The 17,669-nt window shown below is 39.6% G+C and overlaps 1 protein-coding gene, 2 non-coding genes and 1 pseudogene across 6 annotated transcripts in view; 2 read left to right on the top strand and 2 right to left on the bottom strand.

Moving 5' to 3' along the window:
• BRMS1L (BRMS1 like transcriptional repressor) overlaps positions 1-7,945 on the bottom strand; it is an 85,849-nt gene extending 77,904 nt beyond the window's left edge. For all 4 annotated transcript variants that reach the window (XM_066277764.1, XM_066277763.1, XM_066277762.1 and 1 more), the window contains exons 1-2: positions 7,664-7,945; positions 3,925-4,015 (exon numbers count right to left, since the gene is read on the bottom strand). In XM_066277764.1, the coding sequence (XP_066133861.1) occupies positions 3,925-4,015; positions 7,664-7,805 (233 nt within the window). In that variant the 5' untranslated portion in view covers positions 7,806-7,945. The remainder of the gene's footprint in view (positions 1-3,924; positions 4,016-7,663) is intronic.
• Positions 4,278-4,340, top strand: LOC136337047 (U7 small nuclear RNA). Its single transcript, XR_010731763.1, has one exon. It is a non-coding gene; the product is annotated as a U7 small nuclear RNA (small nuclear RNA).
• Positions 7,946-9,358: 1,413 nt separating the features above from the next.
• On the top strand, positions 9,359-9,483 carry LOC136336889 (U5 spliceosomal RNA; annotated as a pseudogene).
• A 7,229-nt stretch (positions 9,484-16,712) lies between these two features.
• LOC136336753 (U1 spliceosomal RNA) lies at positions 16,713-16,876 on the bottom strand. The gene has a single exon (XR_010731575.1). It is a non-coding gene; the product is annotated as a U1 spliceosomal RNA (small nuclear RNA).
• Positions 16,877-17,669: the final 793 nt, after the last annotated feature.

Here is a 17,669-nt window from a genome sequence, read left to right as displayed (position 1 = left end):
TTATAACGTTAATGAGATACTGTAGAAACTTATCTCTTGTTTATTATCAATTGGCCCTTGGTAAAAAAAAAACTGGCTTTGTTATATGTCATTTTGCTTAAAGTCAAAGAATCTGTTGATGACGTTAAGTGAGGACTCACTGAACAACTTTAGGCAAAATGATAAATACGTGCTACAAAGGATGACTGCACCTGAAAATACCAAACTCATACAAAACATCGATGAGGTATGCTAAATAGGTGAACAGTATCTTGAATGAAGAGGATAAGAGAATTAACAATAGTCAACTAACTACCCTTTTAAAATAGATTCCTCAAAACCAGTATATTTTCTATAACCTGGAATTCAAATACAGTGTGTCCATAAAGTCATGATGCACTTTTTTGACTGGTCACAGGAAAGCAACAAAAGACGATAGAAATGTGAAATCTGCACCAAATAAAAGGAAAACTCTCCCAGGTTCATACCTATTCAGTGCAGTTCGATGTGGACTCACGCACAGATTTTTTAGGGCTCCTTGGTTAACTATCCCATATAGCCTCTACAGACTCGTCACTGACTGATGGCCTACCAGAACGGGGTTTCTCCACCAAACTGCCGGTTTCCTTCAACTGCTTATCCCACCGAGTAAATGTTATTCCTATGTGGTGGCGCTTCATTATAAACATGCCGATATTCACGTTGCACTGTGGTCAGGATTCGAATTTAGCGAGCCACAGAACACACTGAACTTTCTTCTGTACCATCCACATCTCGACTGGCATGGCCGTGGGCTGCTCTGCTGTATACACAGTGTTATGTCATCATCCTACAGATGATGGGAGGGAGGGTTTTCCTTTTATTTGGTGCAGATTTCACATTTCGATCATCTTTTGTTGCTTTCCTGTGACCGGTCAAAAGTGCACCATGACTTTACTTACACACTGTTCAAACTCATCAAAATCAAGGATCATGAGTCCCTCAACAGCAACAATACTAGTCACAGAGTAGATGCTTAATTAATGTTTGTTGGACATTATATATTGAAAGAATGGAAACTTGGGTGGTATAAGCTCCTCTATCTTTTTAGAGAACTCATCTTCCACCACTATACAAACTGCAAATGGTGAATTTTCTGCCTTTTGAAATGAGTACTACTGTGCCCTGTGATGCTAGAACAGGAGAAGCAGGAGAATTATATTACTATTATTACTATCACTATTATTATTACATTAGTTTATTTCCCAACTCTTCCAAAGAGGATTTGGGACAGCTTATAGAGATGCAGAAGATTAAAAATAACAGCTCTGACTGGATAGCTTGGTTGGCTAGGCATCATGCTGAAGCACAGAGGTTGTCAGTTCGATCCTTGGTCAGGGCACATACAGGAATAGATCAATATTCCTGTTGTCTCTGTCTCTCTCTTCTTTCCTCTCTAAAATCAGTAAAATAAACATTAAAATTAAAAAAATTAACAAACAGGCAATTGAAGCAGGACAAAAAAATAAGTATAAACCAGATGCAAAGATTAATTTTTTTCCTATAATATATTTCTGGATACCAATCCCTTGAGAAAGAATCCTATTAAAATAGTGGTAATGGGTCTACTTTTACTACTTTCAGAAATGAGTGAAGCTGATAGGAGGTAACTGGCTGGTGGTCATAGTGAGTCATGAGAAAGCAAAAATCAAGGCAATGGCCAGTCCCAAGATGAACAAAATTAGGTTGAATGAATGACTCATTGCAAAGTTTTCCTATGTAATATATTATACTAGAGCTTTACAGTAATTTTCATTTCTTGAATAACCACTAAATAAACTTTAAAATCTTAATAGGTATATCTGAATTAATTGTATGAGAATTACTAAATCATGGATTACTTGTGCTAAGACAGAAATTTGCTTCCTCTTTTCCAGAATGATCCTGGATGAACTCTTCCTGTTTTTCCCAAATAATGCATTCTTTGGGGATTTAAACTCATTTTAACTTAAAATTAATAATGTAAATCTTTAGAATAAGAAAATTATACCATGTTTTTTAAAGCCAAAATTTTAAACTTTGGATGATTTTGAATTGCTTATATTAATGTGTGGCACTAGCATGAAACATCATCTATTTCCCCATGTACAAGATGTTCCCATGTACAAGATGCACCTTAACACAGGGGCCTGAAATTTGAAAAAAAAATATGTATTACATAAAGTTATTAAACTCAAGTTTTATTCAACATAAAATTCATATACCTCTGCATCCACGCGAAAAAGTGGGAAATGCAAGAAAAAAAATCTACAACCACTGTATGAGACGCACCCAGTTTTTAGACCTCAAATTTTCTGGGAAAGGGTACATCTTATACATGGGGGAATATGGTATATATTCATCTCTACTACCAATGACCATTAAGACCAGAAATGGCATAAACAGCAGGATTCATATGCTAAATAAATGTCTAATTTTAGTCTGGCAATTCTACTTATTGAGTTTTCATCTCTTCTTTGGCCTTCTCTAGGGAAGTGGTCAGGGGAAAAGAATAAACAGAAATATTATGAAGAATTCACACACTGAAGAGCCTTCACACAGAAAAGGTATCTATATTCTCAGAAGTTTCTCTTTCATCTACAATTCCTAATATGTAGCTATGCCCCATGACCTTGCCAACAAGTTCCAACGTGGAAGTTCATCTTTAAGATTTTTTTTTAAAAAATCTCTATCTGTGGCTATTTTGTTCTCTCAAGTCACTGAAGCTTATTCTTACCTTACCAACTTTCTATAAGAGTCCTAGCATTATAAAGGGTATGTACGGGGGAGGGCAGGAGAGAGGGGAAGTATCTAATAACCACCCATAATATGCTAAGCAAGTGGCTAAGAATTTTATACATTGCTCATTCAATAATAAAGAAGCTATTATTGACCCTGGCAGGTTGGCTCAGCAGTCGAGCATCAGCCTGGCTTGTGGAAGTCCCAGCTTCAATTCCCAGTCAGGGTACACAGGAGAAGTGATCATCTGCTTCTCCCCCGCCCCTCCCCCCTTCCACCATCATGGCTCAAATGATTTGAGCAAGTTGGCCCCAGGCACTGAGGATGGCTCCATGACCTCACCTCAGGTGCCAAAATAGCTCAGTTGCTGAGCAACAGAGCAGCTGCCCCAGATGGTCAGAGCATCACTCTATAAGGGTCAGGTGGATCCCAGTAGGGGCGCATACAGGAGCCTGTCTCTCTACCTCCTCACCTCTCATTTAATTAAAAAAAAAACCCTGAAAAAAAAAGAACCGTAAAAAACAAAAAAGAAGCTATTATTGCACTGTTTCAATCTGTTGAGAAAGCCTGGATGTGGAGCCTGTGCTCCTTCGACTCCACTACATTTCCTCCAAAATAATGTCATAGTGCAAGGAAAACACCACTAAGAGGCAGAAAGCCAGGCTTAATTTATCACTCTCCAATGAACTGAGGACAAATCACTTAACCTCTCTAAGCATCAATTTCCCAAACGTAAAATGGAGATAAGACCACCTCCCAACCTTACAACCTTACAAACTAAATAAAGCATATAAAAATATGTAATGTATGTACTATCTAAAGTTAAGATATAAACAAAAACCACTCTGCCATCTTTGAGAAACATTTTCTCTTATTCCCAAATTTTAACAATGCTACCATTACCCAATTACTGAGCAAAGGAATGAATGATGCAGATTAGACTCAAATGTACAATAACCCAAGGAAAACAGTTTAATTAACAACATCCACATAGAAATCTCTATACTCCCAAAAAACCTGCCTCAAAACCTTTTGTTTAGTTAATAAGGTCTTAGGCAGGCAAATAATAATTGAAGCCTCTTTCAGATCAGTCAGTCCCATAATACACAAAGAAGAAAAACAGTTCAAAGTGAATGTAATTTCTCTGTTGAGATTAAGTGACAATGACCTTCTAACATCACTACTTACTGATCCTTGAGATCTGTAAACTGTTTTTCAAGATTAGACATTTCATCTAAACATTCCATTCTTCTTCTTTCACAGTCTTCATCATCCATTTCTGTTAATAAAAAGGCAAATATAAAAAATAAAATAAGTTTTATGTTCCAAATATATCTGAATGTTAATTAAAATGATAAAAAAAACTGTAATATGGCATTATATATGCAAGGCCTATATTAGTTCTTAAGTGAAAATAAACAATATTTATCCAAAATAATTTCCATTATAGTTTTTTTTGACAGAGACAGAGAGAGTCAGAAAGAGGGACAGATAGGGACAGAGAGACAAGAGAGAGATGAGAAGCATCAATTCTTCATTGAGAGTGCTTACATCTTTTTTTGAATTTGTCTAGTAGGTCTTCCGGTGTTTGCCGGAAGGCCCCTAAGGGGGGAAAAAAAAAATCTTCATTGCGGCATCTTAGTTGTCTGTTGATTGCTTGTTCATTGACTGCTTTCTCCTATGTGCCTTGATGGAGGGAGGAGGGGAGCACGACAGCAGAGCGAGTGACCCCTTGCTCAAGCCAGTGACCTTTAGCTCAAGCCAGGGACCACGGGATCATGTCTATGATCGCAAGCTCAAGTCAGTGACCCCGTGCTCAAGCTGGTGAGCCCAAGCTCAAGCCAGCAACCTCACAGGGCCTTGAACCTGCGTTCTCTGCATCCCAGTCTGATGCTCTATCCACTGCTCCACCGCCTGGTCAGGCTCCACTATAGGTTTTAACTTAAAATTACAGATGGGAGTTAAAGGATAACAGTCTTAGAACTTTTTTTTTTTACTCATTTTTACATCATTTAAAAAAACTGACATTAAGCTAGGACTATAAAATAATTAACCACTTTCACTTTTCACCAACCCACCAGAACTTAAGCACCAAAATGATTATGTCCTTTAAAGGTTAATATTGCTCAAAAAAAAAAAAAAGGAATTATTCAAGAATTGTCCACATGTTTGATTTGCCAGTCAAATAAAAAAGAAAACTAATCTAATTTTGTTAACAACAAGTTATTTTCATCTCCTATTCTTATACTCCCATTGTTCCCTTTCCCTAAATTTCAGTCAGTGAGAAAGAGGAAAATGAGGAGAAAAACAAGCAAACTTATTAAGAAAGCAATTGTTACCAGGTCTGCCCTATATTCCACATCTTCTATTTTTACATCACACATATGCAACACATTAAAATAACTGAAGTGTAAAACTAATCTACCTTTTTTTAAAATTCAGTATCAATTTTATGTTAGTTTTAGATGTACAGCATAATGGTTAGATAGCACTTTATAACAAAGTGTTCTTCCAATATTTCCAGTACCCACCTGGCAATATACTCAGTTATTACAATATAATTCAATATATCCCTATGTTGTACTCTCCATCTCCATGACTATTCTGTAACTACCAATCAGTACTTCTTAATCCCTTCACCTTCTCATCCAGTTCCCAACCACACTCTCTCTGGCAATCATCAGTCTGTATTAAAACTGCATTTGATATTCACCAAATAAAGGTTAAACTATGAGAAAGAATTAAATTATGTTTCATTACTTTTACATAGCAAGGAAGTATAATTCTTTTTTTTTTTTTAATTTTTGGTCCTTCAGAATGACTCACTTGCCACTATCTCTGGATAGTAAGGTTTTTTTTGTAGCCTTAGGACCTGCTCAGTACCAAGTCTTGATAAAAAGAAAACTGTGAAAATTAACATGTAAGACCAACAATAAAAGAGATGCTTTTATAAATAGTAAAACTGCAAATATTTTCTTTTGTTAACTGCAAAATTTGTATTTACAATTTCTTTGCACTTAAAAAGTATGAATCATAGTTCAAACTATTATTACATATCACAAATTAAAATTTTCATTATTTTCTAGGATGGAATAAAAACCAGTGAAAAATCACAACAATTGACATAAAAATTAGAGGGGAATTTGAATGAGAACCTAACACCCATCAAAAATAACAGTGAACACTTGAAGATAAAATGTTTTACAGATGTAGGAAATGTATTTACATACAGTCTAGATATTCTTTCTCTATATTTCTCACTTTTGCAATCTCACCTACTTTCATGGCTTGCCAGATGAAGTCCAAATTAAGCTTCCCATTTCAGGGAGGTTCCAATGACACACTTTCATCAGTCAGTGAGCACTCTAACTTAAATATACCACCATCATCTCAAAAGGAGCGCTTCTGAAATACTCAAATTTCCCACCTTCATCTGAAGTCTTTTACTCTTCTGTTCATCCTACCACCAGTTTCTTTGCATTCATTAATCCTGTTTTGTGCTTCTTTAAAAAGAATCTTTCGCATCTATACCTTCCTTTTCCTTTGCTAGCTCAAACCCTCCTCCCAAACTGGTTTTCTCCCTTTTGAATAAAGCTTTAAGCTCTGGCCTTTGCACTTTTTCTTAAGCTCGTTCCCCATAGAAACATCTAACCATTAACACCCCAATCCAAATTCTACCAATTCTTCAAAATAGTTAAGGTGACCCCATCTTCTTCAACTAGTCTTTGCTGATCACACTATTTTGAAATGACTTCCTCTGCCTCTGAATTTCTACTGCATTGTTTATAAACATTCATTTGGCAATTTAATCAAGTGGTGATTTATGACAGCTCTTTAATTAAGATCAGATCACAAGTATTTATTTACACCTCATACTGAATACTGACTAGTGTTACACAAGGAAGTCACTCATACTTATTTTTGGATGGCTAATTTATTGATTGAAAGATTCTCTTTGAAAGACCTAAAAAGAGTGTCAGGATAATAACATACTGCCATCATAATCTTGTCATTGATCCTTTCATGGCCAAAATCAGGCCAAGAAAAAGAATATCATCTTCATCATACGGCTAGAGGAAAAGAATCCAAGTCATCACAAATTCCATCTTTTAAAAAAAAAAAATCATTCCTAAAAGTCTGCAAAATTGATGTGCAGTGTTAACCTGCTTCCCCCAAAACCCCAGCCCCCTCCCCAACACAAAAACACCACTCGAAACAGACCAAAGTTAGAAAAGATTGCAGGGAGATTTGGAGAAATTCAAAGCTCCCCCAAATCAGCCAATTTATTAGCATAAGAGTCCCAAATCACCCCTGATGTTGGGCTATTCTCGGTCTTGAAAACTTCAGAGATGCTGAAAACAGGACAGCTCCCAAGTCAGCCCCCCGCCCCTTCCTTCCCTTCAGGAGCACCGACTGTTGTCAAGCGCTGACAGGTTGACAGGGACGCCGAGGTTGATAAATTCTAAGCCAGCCAAGATCCGGTACATATCTAAACTCGGCCTCGACAATCCACTCATGTTGAGAAGGTAGCAAAGGTGAAAATTAAGGAAAGAGGTCTGTGGTTTAGGGAGGGGAGCTATTCCCAGAGACTCCCAGACAGGCTGCGGGACATTCCCACCTCCGTGCATAGCCCGGGCATTGCCCGGAGGTCCCAAGGGCGGGTCCGACCGCGAGTAGGACGGAGCTGCGTCCCGGGCAGGGCAAGCCCAGGCCCGCGTCCTGCTCCGCCCCGCCAACCAGGACCCGCCTGGAGCCAGACAGCGCCCCGCGACCGTCCGGGTGCAGCCGAGGGCTAGGAGCCAGTCTCCGCCCCTCGCCTGTCTCCCCGCCCCGCTCTCCCAGCAGGACGCAGCTGCCCAGCGTGCGAAGAGCGGCCTGTCGCTAGCCCGGCGCGAGGACTCGGTCCCTGCCCCGCAGGGTGGCACACCTGAGCTATCCCCATCCTCGGAGACCGACGAGCTCTCCGTGTCCTCGTCCTCTGAGCTGCTCCCCTCGTTTTCGGCGTAGTCCACCTCCATCTCATCATGATGGTTCGTCTCCTTCTTATCCCCACGGGAATGGACTGGCATTTTCCAGCCGCGCCGTCGCTTCCCACTCCCGGCGCCCAGCCCGGCCACTGCCGCTTCAATTAAGGGAGAGCCGAACTCCCCGACCCACCCAGCGACCGAGCCCGTTCTGAACCTCTCGGCTCCTCCCAGACTCCAGCCAGAGCCTCACAACCTAACCCACAGACTCTGCACTGGGAGCTCTGCCATTGGTGGAGGCAGTCCTCGAGCCTGGGGCAGGGCTTGCCCTGCTCAGGTACGGTTGGTTCCCGTAATTACGGCGCGGCCTTGCAGTGTCTGTCGGGAGTTGTAGTCCACACATCCCAGACCTGCAGGGGTTGCTAGTTGCCAAATCTCAATAACCCTGATTACTTCTTCCCTCTGGACTTCAAGTCCCACAAGGCACAAAAGCCAATGGACTTGATCTGTTTATAAACTCAGCAGAAACAGATTTTGCGAATTTAGTCTATTTATTCTTTTCCCGCCAAATGGGTGTGTGCGCTCCCTAGCTATCGGAGGTGTTACTGTCAGATATGAGAAGGTCTATACCAGGGGTCGCGAACCTATGGCTCGCGAGCCAGATGTGGCTCGTTTATGGCTGCATCTGGCTCGCAGACAAATCTTTAATAAAAAAAAATGTTAAAAATATAAAACCTCATGTATCACAATCCATTCATTTCCTACTGCTCATGTTCATGGTTGCGGGTGGCTGGAGCCAATCACAGCTGTCCTCCGGGACAAAACCAAATTTTTATTGGATAATGCTTAATGTACACGGGTCATTGAATGGCTCTCATGGAATTACATTTTAAAATATGTGGCGTCCATGGCTCTCTCAGCCAAAACGGTTCCCAACCCCTGGTCTACACCGAGTGTTTTTTCTCCTCTTTGAGCCTGGAGGAAAGGGGTACTGGAGAAAGTACCTAATAAAATATTATGTTGAATTAGTAACTATAGAAAATAACTTACACTTTCTATGTCTCTCTTTGTTGCATTAAAATATTTACATTGTTCTCTAAGCTTCTGCAATCAATAATATAGAAGGAAGTTTCATCTTGGCATTTCATCCAGTATTTTTTTGCATTTATACCAAATGCAGCCCGAAAATGACACGTTTTATTTTACTTCAGTTTTCAATGACAAATACTCATTTGACTTAATAAAATGGTATGTTTTCTGAGAGGGATGATACACAGGAAGATTCAATAATGATTAAAATAACAATAACTAAAATAAGGTTGACCACTTTTACTCTGTATCACGTGTCTTGGTAAGCTCCTTACATGGGTTATACTGAATTTAATTCTCAATTTAATAGCCCCGAGGGAGGTGCCATAACCATCCCCTTTTACAAGTGAGGAAATTTCATTTTAAGACAAATCTAAAAAGTGTTATTTTATCCATTATAAAGACAGAGCTCTTTCTTAAAGTGCCAATTTGCTCTTTAAAGACATTTCATTGAATATTGTGGATTTTACAGCATTTCATTCTCAAAAACAGGTTCAAAGACATTTTATGGAGAATGGTAAGCGCATCCAGGCATAATTGCATTAAGGTTAGATTTAGCATTTAGTGATATCCTCTAGTTTCTCTTCAGATTGTATAAATCTTTTTGCCTTTTACTAAAGATTTACGTGAAGAGGGGGGGAAAAAAGAATTTAGCAACAAACATTTCAAGGACTATCCATCTCCTACAGGGTACAATCCAAACTAAAGGGTTTTATTATCTAGGGTTAGCCTATTACTATATTCTTCAAAATTGAACCCCTCAGTTGCTAAACACACAAACTGTTTCCCATTTAAATATCTTTGCACATCCAGTGCTCCCTACAACCCTCTTCTAACTCCTTTATTTTTCAAAGTCACTTTCTTGACAACATACATCACTAGCAGCATCTCCACCATTCAGTACAACTCATATTGTTTCAGGCTACTTCTATACTTTGTACTTTGCAACTTTGTACTTGCTTTTGTTACACTGTGTTGTGTATTGTTTTGGGGATGTAATTTCAAAAGCATGCAGTGATAAGGGAGGTAAAGTTAAAAGATGGAAACAGGAAGGGTATGAGCACATGCATAAACACTGAGTGGTGCCGACTAAAGTGGGCAGCTACTTTATCTCCAGCCTGACGTTATTCATCAGAATTCTGGCCTAGATGTCAGACCTACCCATGTTCAAGAGAAACTGGAAATTTAGATCTTTCTGTGAAATACCCAAATTTGTAAACGCTATTTCACCTGTGGTTTTGGTTTGTATTGTTTTGGTTTAGTTTCTTCAACTCCAGACCAAAGAAAAACAGCTATGAGTAAAATCCCAGTCTCTGTTAATCACTGATATATAAACAGCTGGCAGTTTGCGCTCAACAGTAACAATAGCTTAGCTTTCTGGTCAGTTATGTCATGTCATGTCATGTCATGTCATGTCATGTCATGTCATGCCAAGCACTGTTATGTGCTTTAGGTACATTAATTCATTTAATCCTTATAACTACTCTTTGAAGTGGATGTGATTATGCCTTCCATTTTGTAGATTAGGAAACTGGGGCATACAGTAGTTAGATTACTTGGCCAAGGTCACACAGCTAGTAAGTAGAAGATTTACACTTGAACTTTAGTAATTTGACATTAGAGTCTGCACTCCACCACAGTGCACCTTTAGGAAGTGATTTGTAATTTCTGATGAAAAAAAAAAAAAAGTTGAATATGAGGCATGGATTCTCACCCTGCTTCTGCTAGTAACTAGACAATTAAATTTGGCAAACCACATAATCCCTGTCAGTTGTAAAAGAGATGGTTGCCTTATGTTATCCTTAAGTTCTCTTCCAGCTCTAAAATTCCTACCACCTTTATATTTGTGTTTAAGGCAGGCAGATAATAAGAGATAATACAATTAGACTTGCACAACAGTGTTTTGCTTAAAAGGAGAGTTTGTCTCCCTTTCCCACAAACAGGTTTTAAAAAATATGTGTAGGGAATGTAAGCAGAACCATAAGGGGAAGAAATAATAAGGCTGGAAAGAATATGGCCAACTTAGAAACTACAAACTAATGTAAATAAAGCCATGAGAACAGAATGAAGTTTTCTTAATTGAGGCAATTAAAGAAGTAGCAATGATGCCTTACATTCATGTAGCCTTTTAAATTTTACAGTTTGCACAATCACTGGATACATTTTAATTCTCACTTTTCATTAATCCATTCAGACTTATTTATTGAAAGCCCTCTAACTCATGATCAGTCATCAGCAAAATCCACTATGTCTTTACTCTCTCCTCTAAAAAGTTCCTCAATTTTCTTGTTCTAAAGAAAACATGGCTCTCCCATAGGACCCTGCTTCCTTTGTACTCCTACACCAATGAGCCTTGTCATGGAGTAGGTATGCTGCTTGTCCTCTTTGTGCCTTCCCGACAATCCTCCCTCTCTCTTTCCTAAAAACCCTAAGCTTGTCATCAAGATATACCACTTAGTATCTCTACTGTCATCTACATACCTCCAAGGTTACCCCCACCTTATTTTTTGAATATTTTAGCTGTTGTTCATTCACTCTGATGGTCTGCCTATCATAATTCTTGGTACTTTAGTATTTTTGTAGATAATCCTATATCACTCCATTTCCTACTGAGTTTGCTCCAGTACAAAGTAGATATAAAATAATTTGGGCATTTTCCTTCTAATTTTCCTACCATATCTTCAAGGTAACTTTTTTCTAATCTGTTTTATTAAATATTTTAATATTACATAATAATTTAAACACACAGAAAGGTATTCAGAATATTATATATCTAACACAGTACCTACCTTTAAGCTTTGTCAAATCTTAGCATTTTACCACATTTGCTCCACAACTTTCTTCAATCCTAATTCTTTCCAGAGTATCCATCATCCTGACTTTGGTGTTTTTGACTGCCATGCATGTGTACTTACTATTTTTGTTTGTTTTTTTGTTTTTTGTTTTTTCAGAGACAGAGAGTCATAGAGAGGGATAGATAGGGACAGACAGGAACGGAGAGAGATGAAAAGCATCAATTATTAATTTTTTTCACTGTGACACCTTAGTTGTTCATTGATTGTTTTCTCATAGGTGTCTTGACTGTGGGCCTTCAGCAGACCGAGTAACCCTTTGCTCAAGCCAGCGACCTTGGGTCCAAGCTGGTAAGCTTTGCTCAAACCAGATGAGCCCGTGCTCAAGCTGGTGACCTCGGAGTCTTGAACCTGGGTCCTCCGCATCCCAGTCTGATGCTCTATCTACTGCACCACTGCCTGGTCAGGCTGTACTTACTATTTTTGTATGTTTGTGTCCATAAATAAAATGTAGGTTCACTTAACATGTTTTAAAGGGATGATAATTAAAAGTGATTTCGTACACACATATTATCCTACAACTTCTTTTTCCTTAACAATGGTTTTGAGATTTATCCATTGTGATATGGGTAGCTCTAATCCAGTTATTCTAACCTGCTCCAAGGTATTCCATTGAGTACATATATTCCATTTAATGAATATTAAAAGTTTTACCCTTGGCCCAGCCTGTGGATGCCCTGGGTTCGATTCCCAGTCAGGGCACACAGGAGAAGCGACTGACCAACTGCTTTTCTCCATCTCCTTCTCCCCCTTTTCTCTCTCTTTTCTTCCCGCAGCCATAGCTGATTGGTTCAGGCACATCGGCCCCAGGCACTGAGGATAGCTTCTTGGAGCCTCTGCCTCAGGTGCTAAAAATAGCTTGGTTGTGAGCATGGCCACAGATGGGCAGAGCATCTGCCTCAAATGGAGGTTGCCGGGTGGATCTTGGTCAGGGTGTATGTGGGAATCTCTCTGTCTCCCTCTTCTCACTTGAAAAAGAAAAAAAAATTTTTTTTACCCACTGACATGTTAATGGAATTTTAACTTGCTTCCAATTATTTTCATTATTAAAAAGAGTTGTAGGCCCTGGCCAGTTTTCTCAGTGAACAGAGTGTCGGCCCAGCATGCAGATGTCACAGGTTCGATTCACGGTCAGGGCACACATGAGAAGCAGCCATCTGCTTCTCTTCTCCTTCATTTCCCCCCCTTTCCCTCCTTTCAGCCAGAGGCCTGGCTGGTCTACGTATCAGCCTCCGGCACTTAAGACAGCTCAGCTGATTTGAGCATCACCCACAGATGGGGGTTGCTGGGTGGATTCTAGTTTGGGTGCATGCAGGATTCTATCTATTTCCCCTCCTCTCACTTAAAAAATAAACAAATAAATAAAATACAAAATAGTTGTCTCGGTGAATATTATTGATATTATTTTATGTATCTTTTGGGGCATATGTGTGAAGAATTCTCTAGGTCAGTGATAACCAACATGGAACATACGTAATCCAGGAAGTATATCCTAGGGGCAGGAAGAAAATACTAAAAAACTTCCATTTATATAATTTTCAATTTCATCTTTGTTTGAAATAAAGTAGATATGAAGAAGCAAGTCAAAGTCCATTTTATACTCTCATTCATGCTCATCATATTCCTTGTGCTGGACTGCTTTTTAATCTGCCAATCTTGCCTCTGAAGGGAAGCAAAGTTAAATCCAACCTCGGCCACACGGTGGAGCTGAGACATCAACTGTAAAATTAACAAATCTTGTCATTACTGATTGACTCAGGCCAGATGCTGAGAAATGGAAGATTAAAAAAGCTGTAATCCAGAGCCTGAGAGTGATAACTAGTACCCAAAATCAGAGTAAACATTTTAATGATTCAAACTGAAGGGACTTTAGGGACCTACATGATAACTAGATGAGATCAATTTATAATTATACCAATTCTATAAGACATGATTTCAATTATTTAAGAATAAAACAATCTACAGCCTGACCAGACGGTGGTGCAGTGGATAGAGCATCGAACTGGAATGCGGAGAACCCAGGTTCAAGACCCCGAGTCGCCAGCTTGAACACGGGCTCAACTGGTTTGAGCAAAAAAGCTCACCAGCTTGGACCCAAGGTCGCTGGCTTGAGCAAGGGATTACTTGGTCTGCTGAAGGCCCACGGTCAAGGCACATATGAGAAAGCAATCAATAAACAACTAAGGTGTCGCAACGAAAAACTGATGATTGATGCTTCTCATCTCTCTCCGTTCCTGTCTGTCTGTCCCTATCTATCCCTCTCTCTGACTCTCTCTCTGTCTCTGTAAAAAAAAAAAAAAAAAAAAAAAAAAAAAAAAAAATATAGCCTGACCAGGCAGTGGTACAGTGGATAGAGCATTGGCCTGGGATGCTGAGGACCCAGGTTCAAAAACCTGAGGTTGCCACTTGAGCACAAGCTGTCAGGGTCACTAGCTTGAGCGTGGGATCCTAGACATGTCCCTTGGTCACTTGCTTGAGCCCAAAAGTCACTGGCTTGAAGCCCAAAATCACTGTCTTGAGCCCAAGGTCACTGGCTTGAGCAAGGGGTCACTGGCTTGGCTGTAGCCCCCAGGTCAAGGCACATATGAGAAAGCAATCAATGAACAACTAAGGTGCCGCAACTATGAGTTGGTACTTCTCATCTCCCTTCCTACCTGTCTCTCTCTTTCTAAAAAAAATTAGAAGAAGAATGAAACAATCTAAAGGTGCCTGAAATAACCTTTTCACTGGTATAGGACTCATCCTTGTATTAACTGTCTATTTGCAGAAATTAGTTATGGAATTAGTTCAACTATAAGTTTTATAAAATTTCTGTTTAAAAAAGTATGTGCTTTTTTGTAGTCAATATCTAATTATTTTATAGTAATTTCCTTTTTTCTAATATTTTTCTCAAGGGTAAATATTTTATATGCGGTTTTATTTTTAATCTGTATAGTTCCTCTTCATATAATTTTTCTATACAATTAGTAGACTGGATATATTTTGTTTTAGCCTACGCAATATCCACTCTCTTTGTGAGGTAATTGCTTTCTATTTTTCTTTAGAGAACTCCCTCTGCTCCATTCAGCCTATTGGTTCAGGTGACTAATGAGAATATAATATTCTCCTGGTTCAACTAGGCCATGATGGGCATTGCTAGAACTTTTATTAGAATTATCAGGAAGTTATCATCTTCTAAAATTAAAAGTTCCATTAAGCCTGTGAGCCTAGGTTTGCTAGGGCCATTTGTCTTTCCACATGCAAATGAGGGAGAGGAGAAAACAGGGATGGGAACCAACACAGAGGAAGAAAGCATAAATAGAAAGATTCCTGTTAACATTATTTAAGCTCCTGGCTTCATATGTGTTCTTAGTTAATCCTTAGACTTTCAGTTTCATGAACCAATAAATTCCTATTTATTATTATTTATTTATTTAAGTGAAAGGAGAGATAGACAGACTTCCACATGCACCCTGACTGGTATCCACCTGGCAAACCCCATCTGGGGCTGATGCTCGAATCAACTGAGCTATCCTCACTGCTTGTGGCCGATGCTCTGACCAACCAAGCTATCTTCAGTGCCTGGGTCCAGTGTCAAACCAACAGAACCACTAGCTGTGAGAGGGTAAGAGAGAAAGGTAGGCAAGAAAGAGGGGAAGAGAAGTAGATGATCATTTCCCACATATGTTCTGACCTGGGATCGAAAACCAGTATGTCTGCATGCTGGGCCAACAGTCTATTCACTGAATGAAACAGCTAATTTTTTCATTAAAATGTATATGTGTTTTGCTCTGGCCAAATAGCTCAGTTAGTTAGAACATCGTCCCAATACACCAAGGTTGCAGTTTGGATTCCCAATCACGGCACATACAAGAATCAACCAATGAATGCATACATAAGTAGAACAACAAATCAAGTTTCTCACTCTCTGCCTTCCTCTCTCACTCTAAAATCGATAAAAGAAAAAATATGTGTTTTTTTAATGGAATAAATGAATAAAATATTCTAAAATCTTCCATCATGCCCTGGCTAGATAGCCCAGGTGGTTAGAGCATTGTCCCAATAACCAAGATTGCAGGCTCAATCCTCAGTCAGGGCACATACTGGAAGCAACCAATGCATGTACGGCTCAGTGGTGTAGCAAGTCTCTCTCTCTCTCTCTCTCTCTCTCTCTCTCTCTCTCTCTCTCATCAACAAAGATATTTAAAAATAAAATCTCCCATCATAATTTCTTATCTATTCTTGTCAAAAATCCCTTCTTACATTCATTTATATATTAACTATTTATGGAATGTATATTATATGTCAGGTACTGGGCTGGTTTTAAAAGGTACATTGGTGAATAAAACAAATACAGCTTATTTATGCTTGCATAGAGCTTACAGAAAAGTGAGGAAATAATATTAAATAATTAACTACACAAATTGAGGTATACTCTCTGCAGGAGTTATGAGAGTATCTGGCAGAGACCTGATTAAGATGAGGAGTGGGTGACAGGCAAGGCATCTGTACTGCTGGCTCCATACCAGTCTAAATTGAATCCTGCCCACTAAGCCAGGTTTAATGCTGGTGGCCATGACCAGGCAGGTTAGGTTCACACTGGATTCAGGCAGACCACAGAAGAATCGTGGAGCCAAGAGGCATTGGGCCATTCCTGTTTATTGGATTCTCACAATGGCAGGTGAACAAATGGGGGAAGTTGCCTCTCTTGGCACAGCAATCAAGAACACTACGCCCTTCACGGTGGCAGGTGAGGGCTCAGAAAAACCACCCCTTGCAATGCTCTGCAAGCCAGCGACCTGCACCAAGGAAAAGCATCTGTAGCCTTATATAAGCTATACACACATGTGACTTTCTGCCACGTCCTCACACACTAATCATGCAAAGTGCTTGCAGCCAGAAAACAAGCAAGCAAGCCTAACTGCAGCTGTTTTCCCTACAGTGTGTTCATGTTTCAAGAATTAAGAGATCATTAAAACCGGTCATTAGTATTCAAGGGTGAAATGGTGCAAAAAAAGGTGGTGAGAGAGGCAAAGGCCACATCATTCAGGGCCTCGTAGATTATGGTAGGAAATTTGCTTTTTTTTTTAAGTCAGAGAGAGCGCGAACGCAGTCTCCCACTACCACAAATTATGCAGTCGAGTTTCCCACATTTGGGGAAATCGCAGGGGTTGGCACATCCGGAGTGCAATGGATAAGCCTCGCCCTGGGAAAACCACCTTCGTGATCATGGTATCTGCCCTGCCAGGAAAGTGTAGAAATTCAATTTTTTTAAATCCTAAATGTAGTTGGTTGCCAATGGGAAACGTGTAGGAAGAAATAAACAGATTAGGTTAGGGATACAATTACATTAATTAAAGATCAAATCTTTTAAAAAGTTTACTGGTTGCTTAGTGGAAAATGGACTGGAGCCTGACCAGGCGGTGGCGCAGTGGATAGAGCGTCGGACTGGGATGCGGAGGACCCAGGTTCGAGACCCTGAGGTTGCCAGCTTGAGCACGGGCTCATCTGCTTTGAGCAAAAGCTCACCAGCTTGGACCCAAGGTTGCTGGCTCGAGCAAGGGGTTACTCAGTCTGCTGAAGGCCTGCGGTCAAGGCACATATGAGAAAGCAATCAATGAACTAAGGTGTTGCAACGAAAAACCGATGATTGATGCTTCTCATCTCTCTCTGTTCCCATCTGTCTATCCCTCTCTCTGACTCTCTCTCTGTCTCTGTTTAAAAAAAAAAATGACTGGATAAAAACAAGAGAAAGGAATAAATCAATCAGATGTTGAGGTAAGATCATGGGGGCTTGGACCAGAGTGTAGGCTATGTAGTGAAAAGAAATGGACAGAGTACTTGTATCCTTCCATAACCACCTCAAAATTACAACTAAATTACCAAACAACCATGGTTGGGACCAACCTAAAATCTAACTGAACAGAAGTCCGACAACTGAAAAAGTAAGGAAGCTACAGAGAGACTGATAGGAGAGGCAAAGACACAGACAGACTAGTCCTACTCACATGTATAGTGGATAAAAATTAGAAGAGATCTCAAAAAAAAA

Source organism: Saccopteryx bilineata, chromosome 4 (assembly GCF_036850765.1).
Source record: "Saccopteryx bilineata isolate mSacBil1 chromosome 4, mSacBil1_pri_phased_curated, whole genome shotgun sequence".
Lineage (NCBI taxonomy): Eukaryota > Metazoa > Chordata > Mammalia > Chiroptera > Emballonuridae > Saccopteryx > Saccopteryx bilineata.
Note: the sequence above shows the minus strand (reverse complement) of the source record. Positions and strands in the feature narration are given on the sequence as shown.